The sequence below is a fragment of the Anoplopoma fimbria genome, chromosome 9, assembly GCF_027596085.1.
Source record: "Anoplopoma fimbria isolate UVic2021 breed Golden Eagle Sablefish chromosome 9, Afim_UVic_2022, whole genome shotgun sequence".
Taxonomy (NCBI): domain Eukaryota; kingdom Metazoa; phylum Chordata; class Actinopteri; order Perciformes; family Anoplopomatidae; genus Anoplopoma; species Anoplopoma fimbria.
In genome coordinates this window covers 20,659,261-20,680,947 of record NC_072457.1, presented here as the reverse complement: position 1 = coordinate 20,680,947, position 21,687 = coordinate 20,659,261, and the positions used below count along the sequence as shown (strand labels likewise).

General features: G+C 43.7%; 1 protein-coding gene across 1 annotated transcript in view; it reads right to left on the bottom strand.

Moving 5' to 3' along the window:
* The window catches only part of si:dkey-92j12.5 (multiple PDZ domain protein), a 39,118-nt gene extending 17,788 nt beyond the window's left edge, over positions 1 to 21,330 (bottom strand). The window contains exons 1-21 of the mRNA XM_054603936.1: positions 21,052 to 21,330; positions 20,175 to 20,279; positions 19,165 to 19,331; positions 16,405 to 16,629; positions 16,052 to 16,120; positions 15,768 to 15,890; positions 15,368 to 15,451; positions 14,541 to 14,648; positions 14,310 to 14,412; positions 14,051 to 14,142; positions 13,426 to 13,639; positions 13,130 to 13,204; positions 12,515 to 12,594; positions 12,175 to 12,321; positions 10,613 to 10,798; positions 10,337 to 10,498; positions 9,774 to 9,983; positions 8,749 to 8,919; positions 6,802 to 6,925; positions 4,710 to 4,908; positions 404 to 721 (exon numbers count right to left, since the gene is read on the bottom strand). Coding sequence (XP_054459911.1) covers positions 404 to 721; positions 4,710 to 4,908; positions 6,802 to 6,925; positions 8,749 to 8,919; positions 9,774 to 9,983; positions 10,337 to 10,498; positions 10,613 to 10,798; positions 12,175 to 12,321; positions 12,515 to 12,594; positions 13,130 to 13,204; positions 13,426 to 13,639; positions 14,051 to 14,142; positions 14,310 to 14,412; positions 14,541 to 14,648; positions 15,368 to 15,451; positions 15,768 to 15,890; positions 16,052 to 16,120; positions 16,405 to 16,629; positions 19,165 to 19,331; positions 20,175 to 20,187 — 2,870 coding nt within the window. The 5' untranslated portion in view covers positions 20,188 to 20,279; positions 21,052 to 21,330. The remainder of the gene's footprint in view (positions 1 to 403; positions 722 to 4,709; positions 4,909 to 6,801; positions 6,926 to 8,748; positions 8,920 to 9,773; positions 9,984 to 10,336; positions 10,499 to 10,612; positions 10,799 to 12,174; positions 12,322 to 12,514; positions 12,595 to 13,129; positions 13,205 to 13,425; positions 13,640 to 14,050; positions 14,143 to 14,309; positions 14,413 to 14,540; positions 14,649 to 15,367; positions 15,452 to 15,767; positions 15,891 to 16,051; positions 16,121 to 16,404; positions 16,630 to 19,164; positions 19,332 to 20,174; positions 20,280 to 21,051) is intronic.
* Between the last annotated feature and the right edge of the window lie 357 nt (positions 21,331 to 21,687).

Sequence of the window (21,687 nt, the reverse complement as noted above, 5' to 3'; positions counted from 1 at the left end):
TGCGCCTTCATCAAAGAGGAGAACGGAGACGGGAAAAATACGGACTGGAAGATGCTCACGCTGAGCCGGCTGCGCGCTGAAACACATTGTTTCCTTTGTGGATACGGCTAATTAATGTGTCAGATCATTAGTGTGAATTAAGCTGCTGGGTAACTGAAACATGTAAAAAAAAAAAAAAATAAAAACCTGGCTGCGATAGATATCAAAAGCCCAAGGTTAAGACTTAGAACCCACAACAGGCAGAATGTACGGGATGTATTTCACAGTCTGGATCCTCTGCAGCAAACATATCAACATGTAATAAAGCTGTTGCCTTAAGACAGGTTTAACTTGCACTCCGGGGCCTTGAGTGGGGATTAGGGGACCATAAATAGTTGTCTGAGACCTCTGGATCTTACGTTACCTTGAGTCCGGGGCCGGGGTGATGGTAGGGACAGCGGCTGGGCCTTTGAATGGAGCTTTGGATGAAGCTGGAGCTCTGACTGCTGCAGGATCTGGAGCTGGGGCTTTGAATTTGACTGAGGCAGCGGCTGACTGGGCTGTAGTCGGAGCTGCGGCCCTCACCGGACCGGGGGATCTTGCCGGGGCCGAGGAGTGCTCTGGAGAAGGGGTCGGAGGGGTGGGGGAGGAGGAGGCGCTGTCTGCTGCGATGGTGTCCAGAGGGGGTAAACAGAGACGGGTACGGTACTGATCCACCTGATGGGCTGGGACGTAGGTTATGCTGAGGGTAGGGGAGTGTGGGAAAAGAAGTGTGGGGGGGAGGAGGAGGGTGAAAACAATTTGAATATTAATATGACTAACTCTGTTTTTACATTTGCACATGTATTTAACTTTCAGTGCCAAACAATGACTAATAGGATGACAGGTAACGAGGTTAATGACATGGCACTTAGTGAATGGTTACTATACAGTATAGATGGATCATTATTAGTATTATTATTATCTGATCCGGGAAGATCATGCGGTAAGTGGCATGTGTGCACCTCTGCGTCTGTCCACGGCTAATCTCCCATTCTGCTGCACCAAACTGGATACTATTTTGGGCGGCCAGCTATGGCTGCATGCTCAAGGACGCCTCGTGTTTGCTGTAAATGGTAAACGGTAAACGGACTGTACGCTTTTCTAGTCTTCCGACCACTCAAAGCGCTTTTACATTACATGCTGTGACTCACATTTTCTCAAAACACCTTTTAGTTCCTGTTTTTTTCTGCCATTGACTGCCTGCTGTCTCCTCAATCACGACTCTATACTGGCCCCGGCCGGTAGGGAGCCACTAGTGATAACACAGCTGAGTGTGTCACTCTAAGTGCTTTGGCAGGTGTGTTTGGCTATTAGCTAACAGCTAACGTAACTACCGGTAAACTATCTGCTGAGTACCTCACAGCCGCTGCCCAGAGACACGGTGTGGGAACACAGTTTGCTCACTTTTATAGTTTTGGATGGTCTATTTGGCGAACAGCTTGGTGAATTTTTTTATTTTAGCCGAAATTTGTATGACGTCCGAGAGACAATCGCTTACATACTCACTGCTTGTTTTTGAATTTGAATGAATAGTGTTTTACGAACCCTTCAGCCCCCTGGTGTTCAGACGTTGGGTTAGCCAATTGTAGCTCGTATTCATTTAACCACACAATTCGGCAGTGGACTTTGCAGAGATCTGCACTCTACTGAGTACACCTTTCCAGTTTCCTCTGTCATTGTAGGAGGGGATAATGAAGCATTTTGGCTTAAAGGCATTTTAGAAGATTATTAAATTCCCTTTCTTATCAAAAGTCAGATGAGAAGATTGACAGCACTCTAATGTTTGTAATGTAAAAATGAAGCTGCAACCAGCAGCCAGTTAGCTTAGCTTAGCACAAAGCCTGGACACAAGGGGAAACCACTAACCTGGCTCTGTCCAACGGAACAAAAATCGTTCTTCTAGCACCATAAAAGCCCACTAAGCACATTGTATCTTTTTCGTCATGATTTTATTGGGGATTATGTATGTCTTGGACAGGTGTGGTGACTTCCTGGAGTCTTGTCGTTGCCATGACATTGAGTGAGATAGGTGTTGGTCTTCTCGACTAACTTGCAAAAACGCAAATTATCTAATTTTCAAAAATGTCTGGTTGATAGTTATTCTACTTTTGTTGAAAACATTTTTTAGTGGGAGCTTTTAAATTGATTTTGGTGACAAAAATCTGGATTTCAGATCCACATTAATACACACTTGATCTATAACAACTATGCACCACTAAATAAGAGAAGAGAAAGTAGATAGCTCCTGAAGAGATGTTTAACAAATAACGCAAAAATAATTCTAATCATCACTTGTTATCATTTAGCAATTAATAACGCACTTTGCAGAACAGAAAAACAACCAATTAACAACCACTAATTTAAGGCTGCTGTCCTACATGTCAAATGTTTTTAAGTGCTCCAAAATTATAGATGTGCCGCACTCCATTCATATTGGTTGTGCTGCAGTTGGTACAAGATGATTTATCTTATAGACACTTATACTGAAAGATGCATTTCTGATTCTAGACAGTTCCAAGATTTTTCCAAAAACACAACATTTAGTTTTTTAAAAACATGCTTTGCATAAGCCCAGATCTATCTCAGCTACGGCGTAAACAACATCATTGAAGTAAAGTGTCAAGGACATCATTAAAGCCCATCCAACTTCCATTGTTGTGCGACGCTACCACTAGGCAAGACGTTTGAATCAGCTGAAAGAGCCAATTCCTCTCATGGTGGCAGATTGAATATGGAGGTCCTCCGCGCTAAGCTGTTGTGACTGAGCCATGTGGACAGCCTGTCGTGTCTCAACAGAGGCAGTTTGATAGTGACAAGCCTTCACCCATCTATGTCGGTCTTATTCTGAGGCTGCCAAAGCAACTCATCTGCCTCCACTCCACTCCGCTAGTTTGTCTGCAGTGCTTGTCAGGAGGAGGAGGCAGCGGGAGCGTGTGCGCGAGGGTGATAGAGGAAGACAGAATGTGGTTTTCTGTCTGTGTGTGTGTGTGTGTGTGTGTGTGCGCGTATTGTGGCGTGCGTCTATGAGAGGCTCTTTAAAACGCTCTTTTATGCAGAAGCACACTGTTCAAGGTGAGATGAGGGATGAATTATTCAGAGATATTTCCCATAGCAGGAAAAAGGTGTTTTTGGAGGTTAGACCATTGAAAGGCTGTGTATGCGTGTGCATAAGTGTGTGTGTGTGCCTGTAAAAGCAGGAGAGGGAGAGAGAGAGAGAGAGAGCGAGTGGGTGTTTTGCAGGGCAGCGCGGTGGTGGAGACGGGGCGCATCTCCAATCAGCCAAACAAGCATTGTGGATGTGGAGCCAAAACTGCTGATGTTATTTAGCAAGTTATAATTTACCCAATTTACCCCGGGGCAATCTTTAAAAATGTCATCATCTAATCTAATTTAATTTAACAGGACAGCGGCGTCTCATTCAACTATGACTGCATAGTTAAAAAAAACAAGGTGGTGATGGAGATCCTAAAGTATGACAATCGTTTCTGCGTGATGATGCGGTGAAAGTCATGTTTGTGAATAATCAGAGCACATATTTATATTTATGATGTACCATGTACTCACTCATTGGAGAAGCACACAAAGTTCTAGAAAATGTGAGCAGTATTCAATTACTTTTTTTGTTTATTTTAGTGGATGATTGTTCTCTGCATACCCAAAGGACCTTCCCACATTCTCTCTGAACTAAGAGCTTACTTGTTTTTCAAGCAAGAACGTGTTTAAACTGTAGCATGAGGGACCAAGGATGTGAAAGTAATAGAAATAACTGTGATAAATAACTTACTGGAATAAGTTTGAGTTCTTTTCAATGTGCCACACATGCGTCCTGTGCTTTGATGCTATTAACGTTATGTTGTTCTGTATAACGAATCCCAAAGTTCTTATGACACCTTATAGAAACAGCCAGGATATCATGTTACATTGTTACATTTAGGCCACACACTATGAGCTAAAATATTACCGTCATGTTTGTGAAGTAGAATGCACAGCACTGTGGTGACAGGTCACATTTTCTTTTTAAGATAACAAAGGGAGCTCAAAATAGATAATATACAGTGACAAGTAAAATGAGATTATTCAAACATACATTATTTATTTCTAGAGTAGATTAACTGCAACAAGTCATGTTGCAGTTAACATCCACGTCTGTCCAAAATATCACCGCTTTATCGTTTTATCCTATTAGACATTTTAGATGAAACTTGTCATATGTAGCATATGAATTCTTAAATTAGTTTTTTGTGCGGTAACACCACAAAATTCTAAACCTTGAGTGAAAGTTTGTGCTAAATTTGTTGAAATTCGCTCATGGCGTTACTGAGATATCACAAGAAAGGGACGGATGTGAGGTCACAGTGACCTTGACCTTTGACCTCCACATTCTTATCAGTTTATTCTCTAGCTCAGGTTGAGGTTTGATCCTTTTCCTCCAGGCGTTCCTGTGAAATCGCATTCACAAGAACGGACGGGGGGAGGGGGGGCGATACAAAAACATAATGCCTCCGAACACTGACGGAGCGTTGGCATAAAAATGGTCCGCAGATTCCAACATGTCGGTATCTAGCATTATGTTTTTCACTTTAAAATACACCATTATGTACGGTATCAGTCAGCATCGCCTGTTTTTTTTTTTTTTTTTTTCACCTCGGAACAAAAACTCCCAACATATTGTGATACCGGCTGCTCACCTTATCTCCGGCCCTATGACGGAGTGCCTGCGGAGCGCGGCCCTGGCCCTGGCGTTGGTCAGATTGGAGGTGGGCTCTCCGTTGATGGCCAAGATGGCATCCCCCACCCCCAGCCTGCCATCCTGGCTAACGGAGCCCCCCTGGAACACGCTGCGCACCAGCATGCCTGAACCGTCCTTGATAGCGCTCACCGACATCCCTGCCAACACACACGCACACACACACACACACACACACACACACACACAAACACACACATGGGCACAGGTGAGTGGAGGTTCTGGCTAAGGCTGATCTGAATGCATGCCAAACAGACAAGACAGTCACCCAAACAACACACCTGACAGCGGGAATAATCAGCATAATCGAGATGGGCACTAAGGCAGATTAACACGCAAACATGGCTACACATGCTTGACATTTACACGCCATCATCCGTCACAGCAGTGCGCAATCGCGGACACCCACGGAGGGCGAAGGTGATGCGAGGGGGTAACACATGCCAGCAGCACAAACACCTGACTTTAGCTTTATCCAATCGGACACTAAGGCGGATTACACAAACACTTCATTAATGCAAACAGGCAGAAGCACACACACACACACACACACACTGCAGACAGGAAGGGCTACAACCGACAAATAGGTAATCTAGTCTGCGGCGCCTGCACTACTACTTTGCTTTCTACCGGAGGACTACGCACATCCACAACACTATGGTCGTACATAATTTGAAGTTGGTCAAAGAAATGACTTTGTGCTTATTTTTTTTGATCAAATAAATTGTTTATTTCTTTTGGTATTACATTCAAATTACAATACAATCATAGTGCCTGGAATACACGGCTACGGACGCTGACAAGACGAAACAGAAGTCACACATTTCATGAGAGGAAGACTGAGGTGAGATAATGATGAATGTCTCAAAATTCCGAGGTTGCTATAAGTTACTTTAACACAGCATCAAAATACATTGTTGATTTTTTTTTTTTTATCTATAACAAACTCCTGCATGAACTTTTAACAATAATTCCTACATGAAAATCTATTTGTTTTGACCTCAACAAAATGTATATTTATGGTACCACAATCGTACAGAAAGTGCAATAGGTTCACACCATTCGAGAACAAAGACTTCTAAACAGACTGCATGTATTAATGTTTTGAGACGAGCAAGGCGAGAAAAAAAAAAAAGAAAAAAAGACCTCATTATGATCCGTTAAAAGCTTCTCCCGTTAACAACCTGCTCTATAAATCCATACAGTCCTTGTAGTACAAACCAACCATACGCTCTACCTACTGTACATGTTAGCATCTCCAAATATGGGCATTTAGTCAGAGAGTGCACATTGGATAGAATTGTACATGGCACCTAATAATAGGAAGAATGTAGAGCAGTGCAAAAAAGCACTACAATAATATTCTTCTTTAAAAAAATCCCCACTATTTGGGCCTTACAGATACTTGCTAAATTTCAAATATATTTAAATGAACATTAAACACAGATAATCTGTAAACCCTCCACAGTTGGATATCAAGAAAACCATGCCACATTAAAAGAGCTCAACAAGTTGACCTACAATACTTTAAACAGATGAAAACCAAAGAATGCACTGACACACGGACTAAAGGTTATGACCTTGATTTTTTTTCTATCTATGAACATTTACATAAACTTAAACTTTCACACACACACAAACAGTAGTGTGTTTAGTTTGTTTCCTTGTGCTGTGCACAGTGCCCTTAGATTAAAGTGCAGACCCTGTCGTGTTTAATTAACCAATGAACTCTCAGCACTGGAGTATAAACTCAAATATATCTAGAGATTAATATATACTTTTCGGTTTCAGTAGATAACTTTGACTGCTTATGCTGCCCCTCTCAGACAAACACACACACACACACACACACACACACACACACACACACACACACAGTAATGATCTCCCCCTCTCAGGTATGAGGAGCACATCACTTCAGCACTCCTCTTCGGGGCGGTCCTCATCGCCGCCGCCTATGAGCGTCATTATCGCCGAGCCGGCGACGTACACACACCAAGACACCATCACCATGAGAAAGACGGAGAACATACCAAGGCTACGGTTGCCCCGGACAACAGTGATTGTCCTCTCAAAGCTGGTGCGGGGGGGCAGAGGCGGCGCCCGCTGCCTGAAGTCGTCCTCCATGATGCCGAAACGATGCCGGGGCCGGTGTTCCTGGGGGAGGGGTAACAGAGGGGAGGAGTGAGTAGGAGTGCTTGGAGGTCATGGAACTTTCTTCAGGTAGTCAGGGTCCCCAGAGGATAACCGACTGTGGGATCTCTGACTTTTCCTCTAGCTCAACAGCCTCAACTGCACTTTGTGTTTCCTGATAATTAGCACGTGTTAGAAATGCTAAAATGCTAAGCTAAGACGGCTAACATAGTTTACGTTATACCTGCTAAGTGTCAGCTTCTTAGCATTGTCCAATAGTCGCGTTTCTAATCAATTGTCACGCAACATTTTAAGCAAACTTTTGGATGTCGCAAAAAAATAAAATAATAATGAATAAACTCAGCTGGAGCATAGTTTGGTCAGAAGTTGGCTTTAAGGTTATTAATGCAAACCAGAAACAAAACATGTCTCTTGAACGGAAACATGCTACTGTGAGCATGTTAGCATGCCTAGCCTCATGGAGCTGCTAGCATGGCTGTAGACTCTTACTCTTGCTCTTTCAGGATGTTTGACTCTGCACCACAACATCTACCTCAGGGAGGCGCTAAAGGAAATTCATCAAATACTAGTTGAGATATATTTAATTTGTTAAATATTTCAGCCTGGATTAAAATGGGGGAGCGACTGATCGACCGACCAACATACATCGCCATCCCAAGAGCTCTGGCTCCCATTACTGTACACGGAGCAAATCTAACAACTTCTTTAAAAGTACCCCATAGAGCAGTAATGTCCTAACCTACTATCACCACAATCAGATTTCTGATGTGATAAAAAAAATATATATTTCAAACAACTATCAGCTCTACAGGGAGAAGGCCTTCGAAGTAATTCTGAGATGTAAAACATGAAGAGAGGTAGACTTCTTTGGTTCCCCCGGGAACAAAGCTGAAACCAGGAGATCGACTTTGAACCTTCACACAAAGTGCAAGCAACCCTGAAGTTCTGAAGCTACCTTTGCAACAAGCCAGTCTTTGATGAGAACACACTGACACTTGCTGCTCTGGGTCTCTCTATGTGTGTGTGTGTGTGTGTGTGTGTACGTGTGGGATACATTAAGGCAGTACTGCACGCCCTTGTGTTGGACCAGGTGCCAATGTCATGCAAGCAGTAAGCACTTTTCATTGAGAGGCAATCGTTGGTAATTAAGCAAAAGGGAGAACAAAAGGGCCGCCTCAATAGGATTGAGTTAAGACCACAATGGAGAAACAAAGTCTTTGACACGGAGCACTTTCTCTATACCTGACCGAGTGATACTGATACAGCCGGCTCTAAGCTCCCTACTGTTAGAACGAGAGGGGAGGGAACAAACGCCGTCATGGTAATCTCCTTCAAGGCAGCTCAAAATGGCTACCCACAGAATCTCAGGTTTTGCATGGTAATGAGCAACGCTTCCTGTGTGATGGACTACAAGATTCAGACATCTGCTGCGTTAGTGTGACTGTCACTGCGAGAGATGTCTTCCGTCAAGCAAATGCTGGTTTACGAGAACCCCCGTTTGGTGATTGTACGTGATTATACACACACAGTTGTTTTTATGAACGGCAAATTTGGAACTTTCAAATTTAGAAGACAGGCAATTGTATTTATTTCAGATCTATGTTCAGTAGACAGTATACACAGAACAGGTGCTTTAAAATGATAATGAAACAATTCTGCAGTAAAGCACCTGACTATTTGTCAATCCATGGAAGAAACAAACTGCCCTTTACTCTCATGTGGACCAAAGTTCTACTGGTTTTTCTAAACCACCAAAAAATGTATGTAATAAGAACTTTTAAGCAATATCAGTAAATCGTAAATCCTTGTTTTGTTGTTTGACATACCGTTGAAGTGTAACACGGCTGGATGATGCTGCTGTTGTCCTCAGAGTTGCGGTTACTGTTAGCCCCAGCTGCTTCTGCTAGCAGGCTGATCTGAGAGTGTCGGTCGGTGTCATCGCTGGAGGCCCGCAAGCTCCTCTCAGAGATGGGCGTCAAGCCGCCGCACAGTTCCAGCTGAGGAAGCAAAAATTTCCCCAAATTAAAAAACAAAAACAAAAATGCATGAACTTTGCCTCAAAGTGATGCTAAAGTTAATGCTTCAAAGTGAGGCTAAAGAAGGTGACTGTAAATTAGACACCTCCTTCTGCTCTCCCCCTCTCTCTCTCTCTCCATCTGTAGTGTGGTCGAGCATTGTGTTCATCTCTCAGCTGCATTAAAAATTCAGACGGCCTGTAACTGGATTCTCTTGTTGCTTGTTACCAAGCCACAGTCCACAACAATAAGGGGAAGAAATACTGTGCTCTCCAGAAAAGAAAAAAAAACACACATTAAAGTAATTGTCTTGCATATCTTAATGAGTTGATTATTATAAAAAATAAATTTAGTAAATAATCCTGAATTAAAAGTCTACTTTTTTAATGTATGGGTACACATGCTGCAGTCAATGATATAATGATATATACAGTAGAGTGTACGACAGTGTATAATATGTCTGTCAGACCTGTACCATAATAGTAATCCCTTTGATAACTCTGGGTGTATAAGGCCATTCAATGAGCAGGAATGAATTAAAAACAGTAGTGAATTCTCAGGGGGGGGTTTGCAATATTGAGAAAAAGCACTTTAAATTGTTAGTTTTTTTTCAATTTCAGCCAAAAACACCTCCTGTTTCTAATTGGATTTCAAGAAAGCGTACTTTGCAACATAAAGTAGTATACACAGTGCCTTGCAGAAGTATAACCCCTCGTCATTTTTCCAATGTGTTGCATTACAACCTTGAATAAAAATAGATATTTATTTCTATTTTACATGAAATGCACTCCTCCTCCTCATCAAATCTAATTATATATTTACATCTCTTTACATACCGGCAGTGGTTTGGCCACTCCGATGCGGACCGTGCCGTAGCCGGTGGACTTCAGGACGTGCACGGCGTAATCCAGGCTGGAGCCCTCCAGGTCACTCTCGTTGACGAACATGAGTCGGTCACCAGGCAGCAGGCGACCGTCTCGGTCCGCTACACCTCCGGGCACCAAGGACCGGATTACCAGGACTGTTTTGGTGGCGTCTTCAGGATCCTAGAGATGGACATTAGGATGGAGAGGATGCTTAACTGATAGATTTTCATGGACATTTGGAGATAAATTTGATGCATTGTGTGGTCGATGAATGCAGCTAAACGACAGAATAAAAGGGATCAGTGTAAAAGTCAATGGACTGTGTGGTTTTTAAAGAGCGACTGCCAACGTAAAAATAAAACCACAGAAAACTTCCCAGTCTCAACGGTTCAGCACACATATATATAGAACACAAGAAGTCCAAATGCGTCTCTCTTTTCTTCGCCCTATTCGACCTGACACTGCTATTCTCAGACTGCAGCCTATTCCAGTCTGTTCTATTTGCAGAAAGGGCTCGGGGGCTTGTCTCTGACCTGGTAGTCCAGGATGCTGAAGCCCAGGCCCAACTCGCCTTTCTCCAGCTCGACCACCTGAGCATCTCTCTCCCACATGGCCAGAGGAGGAGACATGGGGGGCACGCCGCGCTTGGTGATGTCCTCGGCCGTGGGACAGGGAATGACACAACCCTGGTCCAACTGGGACAAGCAGAGAGAACGAAGGGAAGAAGAATGACTCACGTGCTTTACACTGTTTTACACACTGTAATGTTTAACCCCTCCAGTCACCCTTTCACAGATGCGTGCGTTCACCTTGTCGTTGAACTCGGCCAGCAGCTCTTTCAGGGTGAGATGGACGTCATCTTCGTCTTCCTCATCGCTGTCGGGAATCGTTGGGGGTACGATGTGGGAGCAAACCAGGCAGACATGCTTCGGAAGCTCCTTCAGAATATTGACCACCTCCTTATGTGTCTCTCCGATGAGAGGGATCCCATTCACCTGCCAGGAAGACACATTATTTACCTATGTGTTTATGCAGTTTTTCTAAATAAATATTCCTATGTGCAGTGATGGGCTGAAACTAATTTTAAAGCTTTAAAATATAACCTGAGAAAACACAGCTGTGCAGATTATGCCAAGTTAAAGTTAAAAAAAATCAAAGATCATCTCTTCCTATGACTGTGCATGTGAGTATACTGAGCAACTAGGGCCACAGTACATCAAGTCACAGCATAAAACAATTAAATGCTGCAAGCGGGAACTAAACCGAGCGAGGCTCATTTAAAAACAATGTCGAACAACGGCGTTGCCATGCAGATGTTGTCTGGGGGAGATCAAAGGGGTTGAGCTGCGACACAGGTGTTTGCTTGCACACTCAAAGGAGACAAAGGACACGAGGCAGTGTTCAATGCTGCCAGCGAAAAGCTTCCGTGCATTGTCCGAGAGTTCATCAGAGTGCTCCTCATGATGTACGATACGCGTGGGTGCGTGAACTCTCCCGGCGGAGGGGGGAGAGGAGGGCACGCTCAAAAGCACAGAGGCACGCATACTTACACCCACCTTCTTTTGCTGCATGCTGATCTTGAAATTGTGTGCTGTTAACGTGTGTTGTTTCAGATAAATGTCTTATTAAATGCAAGATTCCTATAGACCGTATGTACGAAGTGGATGCAGCCACCATGACATCACCAAATAGTTGGTTGACTACGGCTTGGAAGCCTAGAGTTATGCATTTTTGAACGTTGCCATCTCGTTTTTTTTGCAACCAAAAATGCTGAAATAGACATTTTTCAGGACCAAAATGTTTCAATTAACTCTCCTGAACGGAATAGACACTGCAAAAGGGTTTAAATTTGAAGACGGAAATATCACCAACAACTACAAAACCGACTACGCCGTGGTAGTGCCCTAAAGCATACCCTACTTTATGGTCTATTTGACTCTAAATGGTGTATTGAAGAAGACTTGAAACTAGAGATTGAGACCATAAACTCTTGTTTACAATGTTTACTGAGGGAATAAATCAAGTGGGGTCCCTTTCTTCAGCATTCAAGCTAACTAGCCTTGGAAATTCCACCATGCTTTTATGCTACACTGGTTTAAAAAAATGATCATCTGGCCACAGCGTTGTGCTTTCCTATGCTGTGACAAGAGTGTGGATGCAAAACCTCTCAGTGCATCCGCGACTTGCTGCAGATCAGTTACGTTTATACAGAGATTTACCCGCTACAAAGATCGCAATGGAAACGGTACACGTAAACATTTTCGCTGCTCCGACAATCCTGCTAAGTTGATTTAAATGGTGAGGTCCGTTCTACCCATGATCCATTTCTATAGTTTCTTATCTTGAGTTGAGTAGCAGACGAGTCAGTTACCTCCAGTATCTGGTCTCCAGTGAAGATCTTGCCGCTTTGGCCGACGGGCCCCTCAGGTAAAACGGAGCACAGGTAGTGATGCCCCGCCCGGGCCTCCAAACTAATGCCGAGACCGCTTGTCTCGCTGAAACGCTCCAGCTGACACACCTAAAAAGAGTGACGTGAAGTTAAGCGGTGGGACACAAACAATGTGTAATAAGGAGGGGTTTTCTTCTTGTATTGAAAATGACATGCAAGTAAAAATAATAAAGCATTTACATACATACTACACTTATAGTTTTAGACTGTGTTTTTCTGTGCATGTTATAGAAATTGATTATTTTAAAGTACAGAGACGTACGATGACTTCGTATCGCTGTCCGACTGCATGCTGCCACCTCTTCATCAGGTCGTCCTCCTCAGCCGGCGTCAGTTTCACACCTGTAAAATGTTCACACATACAAAGACAATCACCCTCATCTCACATACACACACATTCCCATTCCAGTTGTTTCTAGCCCTGGATGATCCAATCGATAAAGAATGGGATCCCATATGAAAAGGCTGTTTTATAGGGGAAAAAAACATATAATTCTTCTTGTGACAAAGGAGCATGTCAACCAGAACCCCTCAGACAAGCCCCCACACACCACATTCACACCCACCATCTATGTGAATTCTTGGCACACTGATGTTTTCTCGTTCGTCTATTAAAGCCTTGCAGCAATCAGGGCTTATTTAGCTGTGCTCTCTAATCAAGCCCCTCCAAAAACCTTGTCTAATGAAAGCCGCATATGCAGGCGGGGGCACGAGGAAACATCCTCCGGTATGGGCTGAATGAGTCGGATAAACGAGACCGAACCACGCTATAATTAGACTCCCATCAAAGAGCACGCCTCGCTGCCACATCGCCGTTCCCCGAGTCGCCCTGAATGCGGTTCCAGGCCGCGGTGCAGCACGGGAAGCCGGAGCTTACCGTTTCTAGAACTGTGTCTGGGATGTCCGTTGGCGTATGCCGCTCGCCGGGAGATTTCACGCAGGGAGCAGATTCCTTGGGAGACGGGGAGGGGAAGGATGCGTTTTGAGCACAGAGACACAATATTCCCTACTGTTCCCTTCTAATTCCCATCAAGCATTGTTCTATTTTGAGCAGGTATCAGAAAGTTAAACCACACTGGGCAGGAAGTACCTGTGGATGATTACTTGCATGTAAAATGTGTACCCCATATGCTCAGTTACTTCAGAAAAACCCTCTCTCAGCAAAAAGGCAACCTGTCTCTTGAATCCTGTTGAGGCCCAGTCTGTAGGGATTGCCCTCGTTGAAGCTGTGGGAGTGTCGGAGGGGGTGCAGCGGAGGGACCGGGGGCAGGATGTGACTCAGGCGGACCGCCTTCCTCAGCAACTTCAGTCGGACTAGTGGGCCCGTCCTCCTCAGCACCTCCATGGCACGCTGCTCGCTGCAGCCCTGCAGGCTCGCCCCGTCCACCTGAAGGAAAGGGGGGGGGGGGGAGAAAATGCATCAGTGGGAAGTTAAGGGGAGGAGAGCCATGATGAAAGCACAGGTATGATGGAGACAGAGGAAACATTTTCAGTGGAAGAGGCACACGGTGTGGAGGTAAAGTGCAGGCAAATTAAATCTGAGAGCGAAAAAAAAAATCAATAGTAATCCAAACAAAAAAAAAAAAAGATGGAATGCATAGGTACAAACAAGAGATGATGAAGAGATGGATGGGAGTAAAAGCAAATCCAGAAGAATTCCCCTTCATCAGCTTAAAAAGAGCCTAATTGGAATATATGGAACAACTAAAAGATGCAAACTGTGCAGATTTTTTTTTATAACCCTTAAGATTCAGCAGAGAATATACTTCAGGAAAAAAAGCATTTAGCAGGAACTTACAGATAGGATGACGTCTCCAATGTTGATGCGTCCATCTTGATCCACGGTGCTGCCTTTCACTATGCTCTTCACTATCACACCGGCGCTGTAGACTGAGGAGAGCACGATAAATGAAAAGGAGAACGCAGCATTGATCGTCAACAATACTGCCTTATGTTTAGCAGGTATTATTCATCATTCGATCCCAGTTTGTCTGTCAACTTGGCTTGGAATATTGATAATTGGCTAATTTTGGTTAAATCCTGGTTGATATGGTTACCTGAGTTTAAGTCACCTATGTAGCTAGAAATGGTGAATCCCAGGCCATGACTGTTCTTAGTGAACTGCACGCTGAACTCATAGTCGTCATTCACATCATTGAGCTGGAAAGAAGCACACAGTTTAACGAAGCATGTTATTATTGGGAATATTGTATTATACATTTAATGCCACTGATGATCAATATTTTTAACATAAAAACTTTGCATTTGTCTTTTATTCTGTTTCACACCTTGCCATCCAAGCTGTCCTGGCTGAGGACTGGAGAGGAAAGGTGGTTGTCCTTGGTAACGTCCCTGGCGATGAGCAGTTTCACCTTGGTACCAGCATTTCGCAGCACCTGCGGTCAGGTTGTCATATGTGAGAGGATGAAACGTGACAGTGTGTCACACTTGCATGTCATAAATAAATAACATGAAATGAAGAATCTGTTAAAGGCAGGGTTGGGAATCTTCTTCAAAAAAATGTTTTATATTTTTGTTAAAATTCTTGAGAGCAAATCAAATGCTCTGATGAAAAAATAAACATATATATATATATATTTCTGGTATCTGTCCAATAATATAATTTGGCCGAAATAAAATGATTGCACCGGCTACCTGCATCTTCCACAAGCTGCTAGCATGACAGCTAGCCATATTTGTTTTTTACTTGCTTAATGATAATTTTGGGGGCGTGGCTTTGGAGGGAGGCCCGTAGGGACTGGCTGTCACTGTTGCTAAATTCGCGACTTTCTTCCTCGATTTAGCAACTATTGGCGCTAGAGCTGCTAGCTAATTTCATTGGAAAAGATTTGGCAACACTGAGCCGGGTTTTTCGCTTGGATAATTCTTAAAATCTGGTGTACTCCTGCTAGTTTAACATGATTACCAACCCTGCCTTTAAAGAGAAAGCGTCCCTTTAAGAGTAGCATAGGCCCGTTTGGGACTGTCGTCATCCACTGTGTGGGAATCAATCCCAGCTTTTCCATGGAACTAACTTTCTGGGGGCAAACAGCGGATAGACACAGAGCCTGATAGCTGAAATTTAAACACACGTTATCATTACAGAAAAACTCACCTGCGCCACCTGCTCGCTGTTCATGCCCGCCAGATCCGTATCTCCGATGCGCAGGATTTGATCCCCACTACTCAGGCGCTTATCCTAGGAAGCCCAGATACAACACAAACATTCAGCGTGAACTGTTAACATCTTCAGATATGTTTTGTGGACTCTACCGACAAAACATCTGAGTATGTCAAGATTTCATTCATCAGTAAGGAAGGAATAGATTGAGATTTTGGGAAGACACAAATTGTTGTCAAGAGTTGGATGAGAGGAAAGATAGCAACCGAGTTGACAGTGATGTCGATATTTTCATCTAACTATTTGAAAAAAATCCCCCCCCTAAAAGGTCGAACTGTACCTTTAACTTGCTAATTAACGTTTGGCTACTCAATCGATTGGGAAGTGGATTTACCCGTCCGGCAGCTCCGCCAGGAAGGATGGTCTTGACCATGACGCCTGTGCTCCGCCCTCCTATGATGCCAAAACCAAGCCCTCTGCCGTCATTAATCAGCTCTAGCATCTCCACATGACGCCTCTAACATGACAGCGGTTAGAAGAAGAGGGAGGGAGGGAGAAATAAATGAGAGAGGTATTTAAAAAAAGTGAAACAATCGTAGACAAGTTTGATTTTCATTGTTAACCTACATTAACATTTACCAGCTCTACAGTCACACATCACATGTAGGCCGACTGTACCTCGTGAGCAATGGCAGACAGGTTTCTCCCCATGGACATGGTGCGGGAGATTCGAGGTGGGGTGCAGTACTAGAAAAATAAATAAATGTTAAGCGTAAAACACGAGTAAACCTGAAACGACATTGAGTTAGCTGCGCTGCCTCTTACAATCAGCTGAAACCTTCAGACAACGTAATATCCAGCTGAGCTTGAGTTTAATAATGTAACGTGATATTATAAAATGTGACATTTGGAATGGTAATGAGCTACATTTTACAATTGAAAGAATAAATGTATATATATATGCAATTTAAGAATAAATTGCCTCCTTTTACAAGACTACCTCTCATTTACAATGTGTATTTTTTACGTACTTGTGACTCAGTGTGAACGCAGTTGTCCTGGTAGATGTCCGAGAAGGACAGATCCTGCGAGCCCAGGGAGGAGAAGCTGCCTTCCCTGTGGATGGATCTGGTGCTGCCGGGCCCTCGGTTCTCCATGGCCCATGTGTAGGAGTCGCTGTGGCTCAGCGTCTTCAGGTCCGACGCCACGCCCTGGCAGGGGCCACAGTTCATGGACACGGATTTGGAAATCTTTCCCTGGTAGGATTGAGAGAGCAATGAGGGATGGATTGAAAGGTAGAAGGGAGAAAGTAGGATAACAGTGTTAAAAAATGGAGTGGATGCAAGTAAAAAGAGATGAGTTGGGTGGGATAGAGAGAGCGGGTAGATGAATGAGAAAAGGATTGACGGATGTAAGGGGAAGGGAGAAAGAAAGATCAGGAGGGAAATGGATGAGAGAGACAAAGAGATGGGGAAGGTGGATTGATAAGAGAGGTGGAGGCATTAATTGGAGAAAAGGGATATGGAGAGAGAGAGAGAGAGAGAGAGAGAGAGAGAGAGAGAGAGAGAGAGAGAGAGATACCAGGATAGGCAAAGACAGTGATGGAGGGAAATAGAAAGGATTAAGAAATTGAGAAAAGAGGGCGATTGTGATACAATGAAGAAAGATGTGGGAGGAAGGGCGAACGTGTGTTAGCCAAAAGGATAAGAAAAAAAGTACAGAAAGATAAGTTTAAAATGGAGCAGAGAGGGGAAAGATAGGAGAGCAGGAACACGGGGATCTGAGATAAAGGCTTCTGTTCAATTCCACATAAGCACAAAACTGTTTTTTACTGTGTTCTTTTTCAAAGTTTAAAAGAGAGTTTTGCGAGATGCTTATTTCTGATCTGCATGCCATTTCCTTCTAACGACTTTGACACCTGGTGGAATAGCAGCAGCAGAATTAAAAAGACACAGCACTATGACAACACCTACATTACATTACAGTCATTTAGCAGACGCTTTTATCCAAAGCGACTTACAATAAGTGTATTCAACATAGGTATTCAAGAGAACTACTAGTCACCAGAAGTCATAAGTGCATCTCCTATAGGCATCTTCACAATCCTTTGGTTTGCACTTCTTAATCCGTAATGCTATATATATATATATATATATATATATATATATATATATAAAGAAACTGTGATTTTTGAAACCTTCAACAAAAATTGTGTCAGTGTCTGTCCTGATGAAAAAACAGAATGAAAAAACAGAAACCATTGACATGATCCAGTGCCATGTTTCCTGGAATGCAGGGATGCTAAACGGCTACAGGCTCACAAAGCTAATGTAATAATCCCTGTGTGTGTGTGTGTGTGTGTGTGTGTGTGTGTGTGTGTGTGTGTGTGTGTGTGTGTGTGTGTGTGTGTGTAGACCGTGGTGCTTTAGGGTTATCTTATTACAGTACACAACAACAAACGTGATCATTACTGTTGACAGCAGTGGTGGATGGAAGAAGCAGTCAAAGATGAAAAAGTATGCCGTTTAAAAGCTGTGTCATGAATAATTTCCCTTCATTGCCTGAATCAGCTAACGTCAACACTATTCATTCTCAGCAAGTTGCCGCTCAATTCCCCAGATACACATTATTGGAACAAATCTGACAGCATCCAATCAAGTTGCGGGAGATAACTGTGAGGAAGTAACGCTGCCTTACTGAGCGCCAGATCGAAAGAAAATGTATACGCAATATGTGGTGGTCATCAAAAAATGGGGTATGCAAAACAGGCGGTTCGAAATGACAGACGCAAGCACAAAATGGCATGGAAGAGTGCATTATGACTCGGTTATGCCTCGAATCTCAGCGTTTAGATTGGACTTGACCTTCTTGACTTGGGACTTGATTTAGGATTTGACCCAGGACTTGTTGTTTTGACTTGGGACTTGAACCAGAACTTGCCCGTCCTGACTCAGGACTGGCCTGTCTTGACTTGGGACTTGCCTGACTTGGACCTGTCTTGACTCTGGACTTGACTCATGACTTGTCTTAAATTGGGTTTTGACTTGCCTGTCCTGGACTTGACTCAGGACTTTCCTGTCTTGACTTAGGACTTAACTATTTTGACTTGACTCTGGACTTGACTCATGACTTGCCTGTCTTAAATTGGGACGTGACTCCAGACTTGCCTGTCCTGACATGGGACTTGACTCAGGACTTTCCTGTCTTGACTTAGGACTTGCCTCTCTTTACTAAGGGCTTGAGTGCAAAGACTTGTGACTTGCAAAACAATGACTTGGTTATTAGCTTAAGTTATCAAATAAATGTAGTACAATGTACAATATTTCCCTCTGAATTATAGTGGAGTAGAAGTACAAAGTTGCAGAAAATGAAAATATTCGACTGAAGTACAAGTACATCAATATTGTACATTAGTGCTCTGCATTAGACAAATGTACTTATTAACTTTCCACCACTGGCTTACAAATAAGTCTAATACATTGAGTAAGTCATACTGTACACATATGTACAATACGTATGTATATACAAACACACACACACAGAAAAAAAACCTCATGACAGTCTTACAGATGACTTATGCAAACTACTCAGCATGATATATAGCCACTTCCATCTTCCCCCTCCCTCCCTCTCTCTCTCTCTCTTTTTCTCAGGGCTTTAGTGCTAAGCTTAGGTAAGCTGATTATTCATCCAGTTTGGTTCGTGCATTCAGTATTTTGGGAAGGATTCTGACTCCTTCCCCACCATTCTATATACACCCAAACACCCACGCAGCCATGTTCGCGCTGTACCTTCGCCGGGGGCTTCCGCTGAGCTTGCTGTAAGCTGAGTATATGATGGAACAGGGGGCTCTGCAGGACCGTCTTCAGCAGGGAGAGTTTCTCCTGCGTGGGGGCCTCTCCTCGCTCCTTCAGTTTGGCTTGCAGTCTCTCCACAGCCTCCAAGGCCCGCTGAGCATCTGCGGAGAAATGGTACATCATTTTGTGTCGTTCAGAAGCAGCTAAAACATTCTCCACATGTTGTAGCTGCTGCTGCTGCTGCTGCTGCTGCTGTGGGACCCTGAGACAGACCCAGACCCTTTGATAATGAGCTATGAAATGCCAGGGCTCAATGGGGAGCGGCGGGGAAATATATATATAAAAATCTGTCTTAAGAATCCAGGATGACTTCCCCTGTCAGCGCTGTGATGTGTTTTTAAAATAACAATGGTGGTTCTGAGGCTGCTGGAGTGCGCTTTCTTTTCAATTGCTAACTTTTTCAAATGTCACGTTCCTCTCTTCTAAATTCTCCTGGGAAAGTTACAAAGTTTTGATCTGCAAATGTCAAAAGGTCAAAACCTAAGCATAATGTTCCTTTGCATCGGGGCTGAACAAAAAAAAACTTGAAGATCGGGATGGAGCGGGAATTCTGCAACATTAAAGAAAACGCAAAGGTCAACAGCTGAGATGTTGCATCAGGTCATATCACCCTTGTTTATTTGGTGGACCGATAGCTAATGAGCACAAGCCACACTTGCAGTAATTGTACCTGGCAGAAGGTTAAGACCCTGTAAACACTTCACCGCCAAAGTTTTGACTACCGACCAGACTGCGAATCCGGTGCCACCTGCGCGTGGAACCATCCCCCACCCCTACCCTACCCCCCCCCCACCAGTCTGGCTAACTGGCTGACACCTTTAATCGTAAGCCTCTTGATGATGGTGGCGGTGGTGGTGGTGGCGGGGAGGGAGGTTGCCACCGAAGGTTACTGCGGCCTGTTGGGCTTTAAAGTCTCGTCTGCAGGTGTCACCGAATGCTCTTACCCATGATGTCCATCTCCTCCTCGGATGGTCTGGTGGGTGGGGGGGGTTTGAATCGAGTCTTCTTGGCGTTTCCTGTTTTCAGTAACTTTCTTCTCTGCTTGGCGCCTGCAACATGAACAACAAACCCCCCAAAAAAGATGTGATTAAAAGTGCCAAGGTGATTCTCATAATTACAACTATAGCAGGACATGTGCATGTGCAGAGGAATAATTAGTTCCACAATTATTATTATTATTATTATTATTATTATTTTACACGTGTATCATTTCACCTCTACATCCTCTCTACGGAGGCCTGTGTGTGCCATGCTTGTTTGCCAGCGCCTTGCTTGTCAACTAATGCTCTTTAGCCGGATGTAAATCTTCTCTAAAGGGCTTTATCAGCCGGTGACGTTAATTAACAGCACACACACACACACACACACACACACACACACACACACACACACACACACACACACACACACACACACACACACACACACACACGGGGGGGGAGCCTGTATAGCATCAAAGCATGATGCCAATGACATGATTTGATTTGCACACAAAAAAAAAAAAAACCGATGGATGGAATCTAATTAGAGGTGGGGGGGGGCGGTGAGGGTACGGCAGCACTTATATGCCCTTCACGGACGGCCTAATTAAATCTATATCTAAACACCTGTTGATGTTAAAGCGATGGCGTCAGAATTAGATATTTAAAAAAAAAAAAAAAAAAAAAAATCATTCAAATCATACAAATTAATGTTTGACAGTAATTAGCCCATTAGAAACTAATTAGATACATAATCAACAAGGCGGTGTGTTCGTTTCTCTGTAAAGAATGGCCCGGGCCGTTCTAGCGCTACCACGGTGGCAGAAAGCCTTCCTCTCACCTCCATTGCAGCGCCGGTGGGCTCTGATATCAACAGGTCTCCCCTCCCTGGAGCCGAGCTCCCCGAGCTAGTCCACGAGTCCGCGGGGTGAGGGTTTGCCGGCGGCGGGTACCGAGGAGGACGCTTCCCCGGCGGGACAGGTCATGACAGCTTGTTGAGAGAAGCACGCCAAGCGCTTTGTTGTTCTTTTCTTTTTTTTTTCTTCTTCTTCTTCTTCGACCATTTGGTGCGTCCTGCGGCTTTGGGCTCTCGCTCCACGCAGTGCGCATGTTCACCCCGGTGATCTTCAGGCGGCGAGAGGGCTCATCCCGGCTCCACCCGCACTAATCCTGTCATGCATTTCAGTAGGGGCACTCTGCAAATAGTGCTCTGTCAAATACTTTGCCATCAATAGTGTGTGCACATATATGTTATGTTTATACTTTTATTTATTTTTTTGTATAATATTGTGAAATTTTAACATTATTTAGGTTGAAGTTTCAAATAAACCCAGTGTTTTTTTTTTTTTTTATGTATCTTCCTTTTAATCTGTGATATTATTTGCCTCCGTTATGTTTGTGTATTTTAGAATTATGCTAATAAACTTAACTAAGTTAACCACAGTAGACCACATGACCTGACATGAACCTGTGCAAT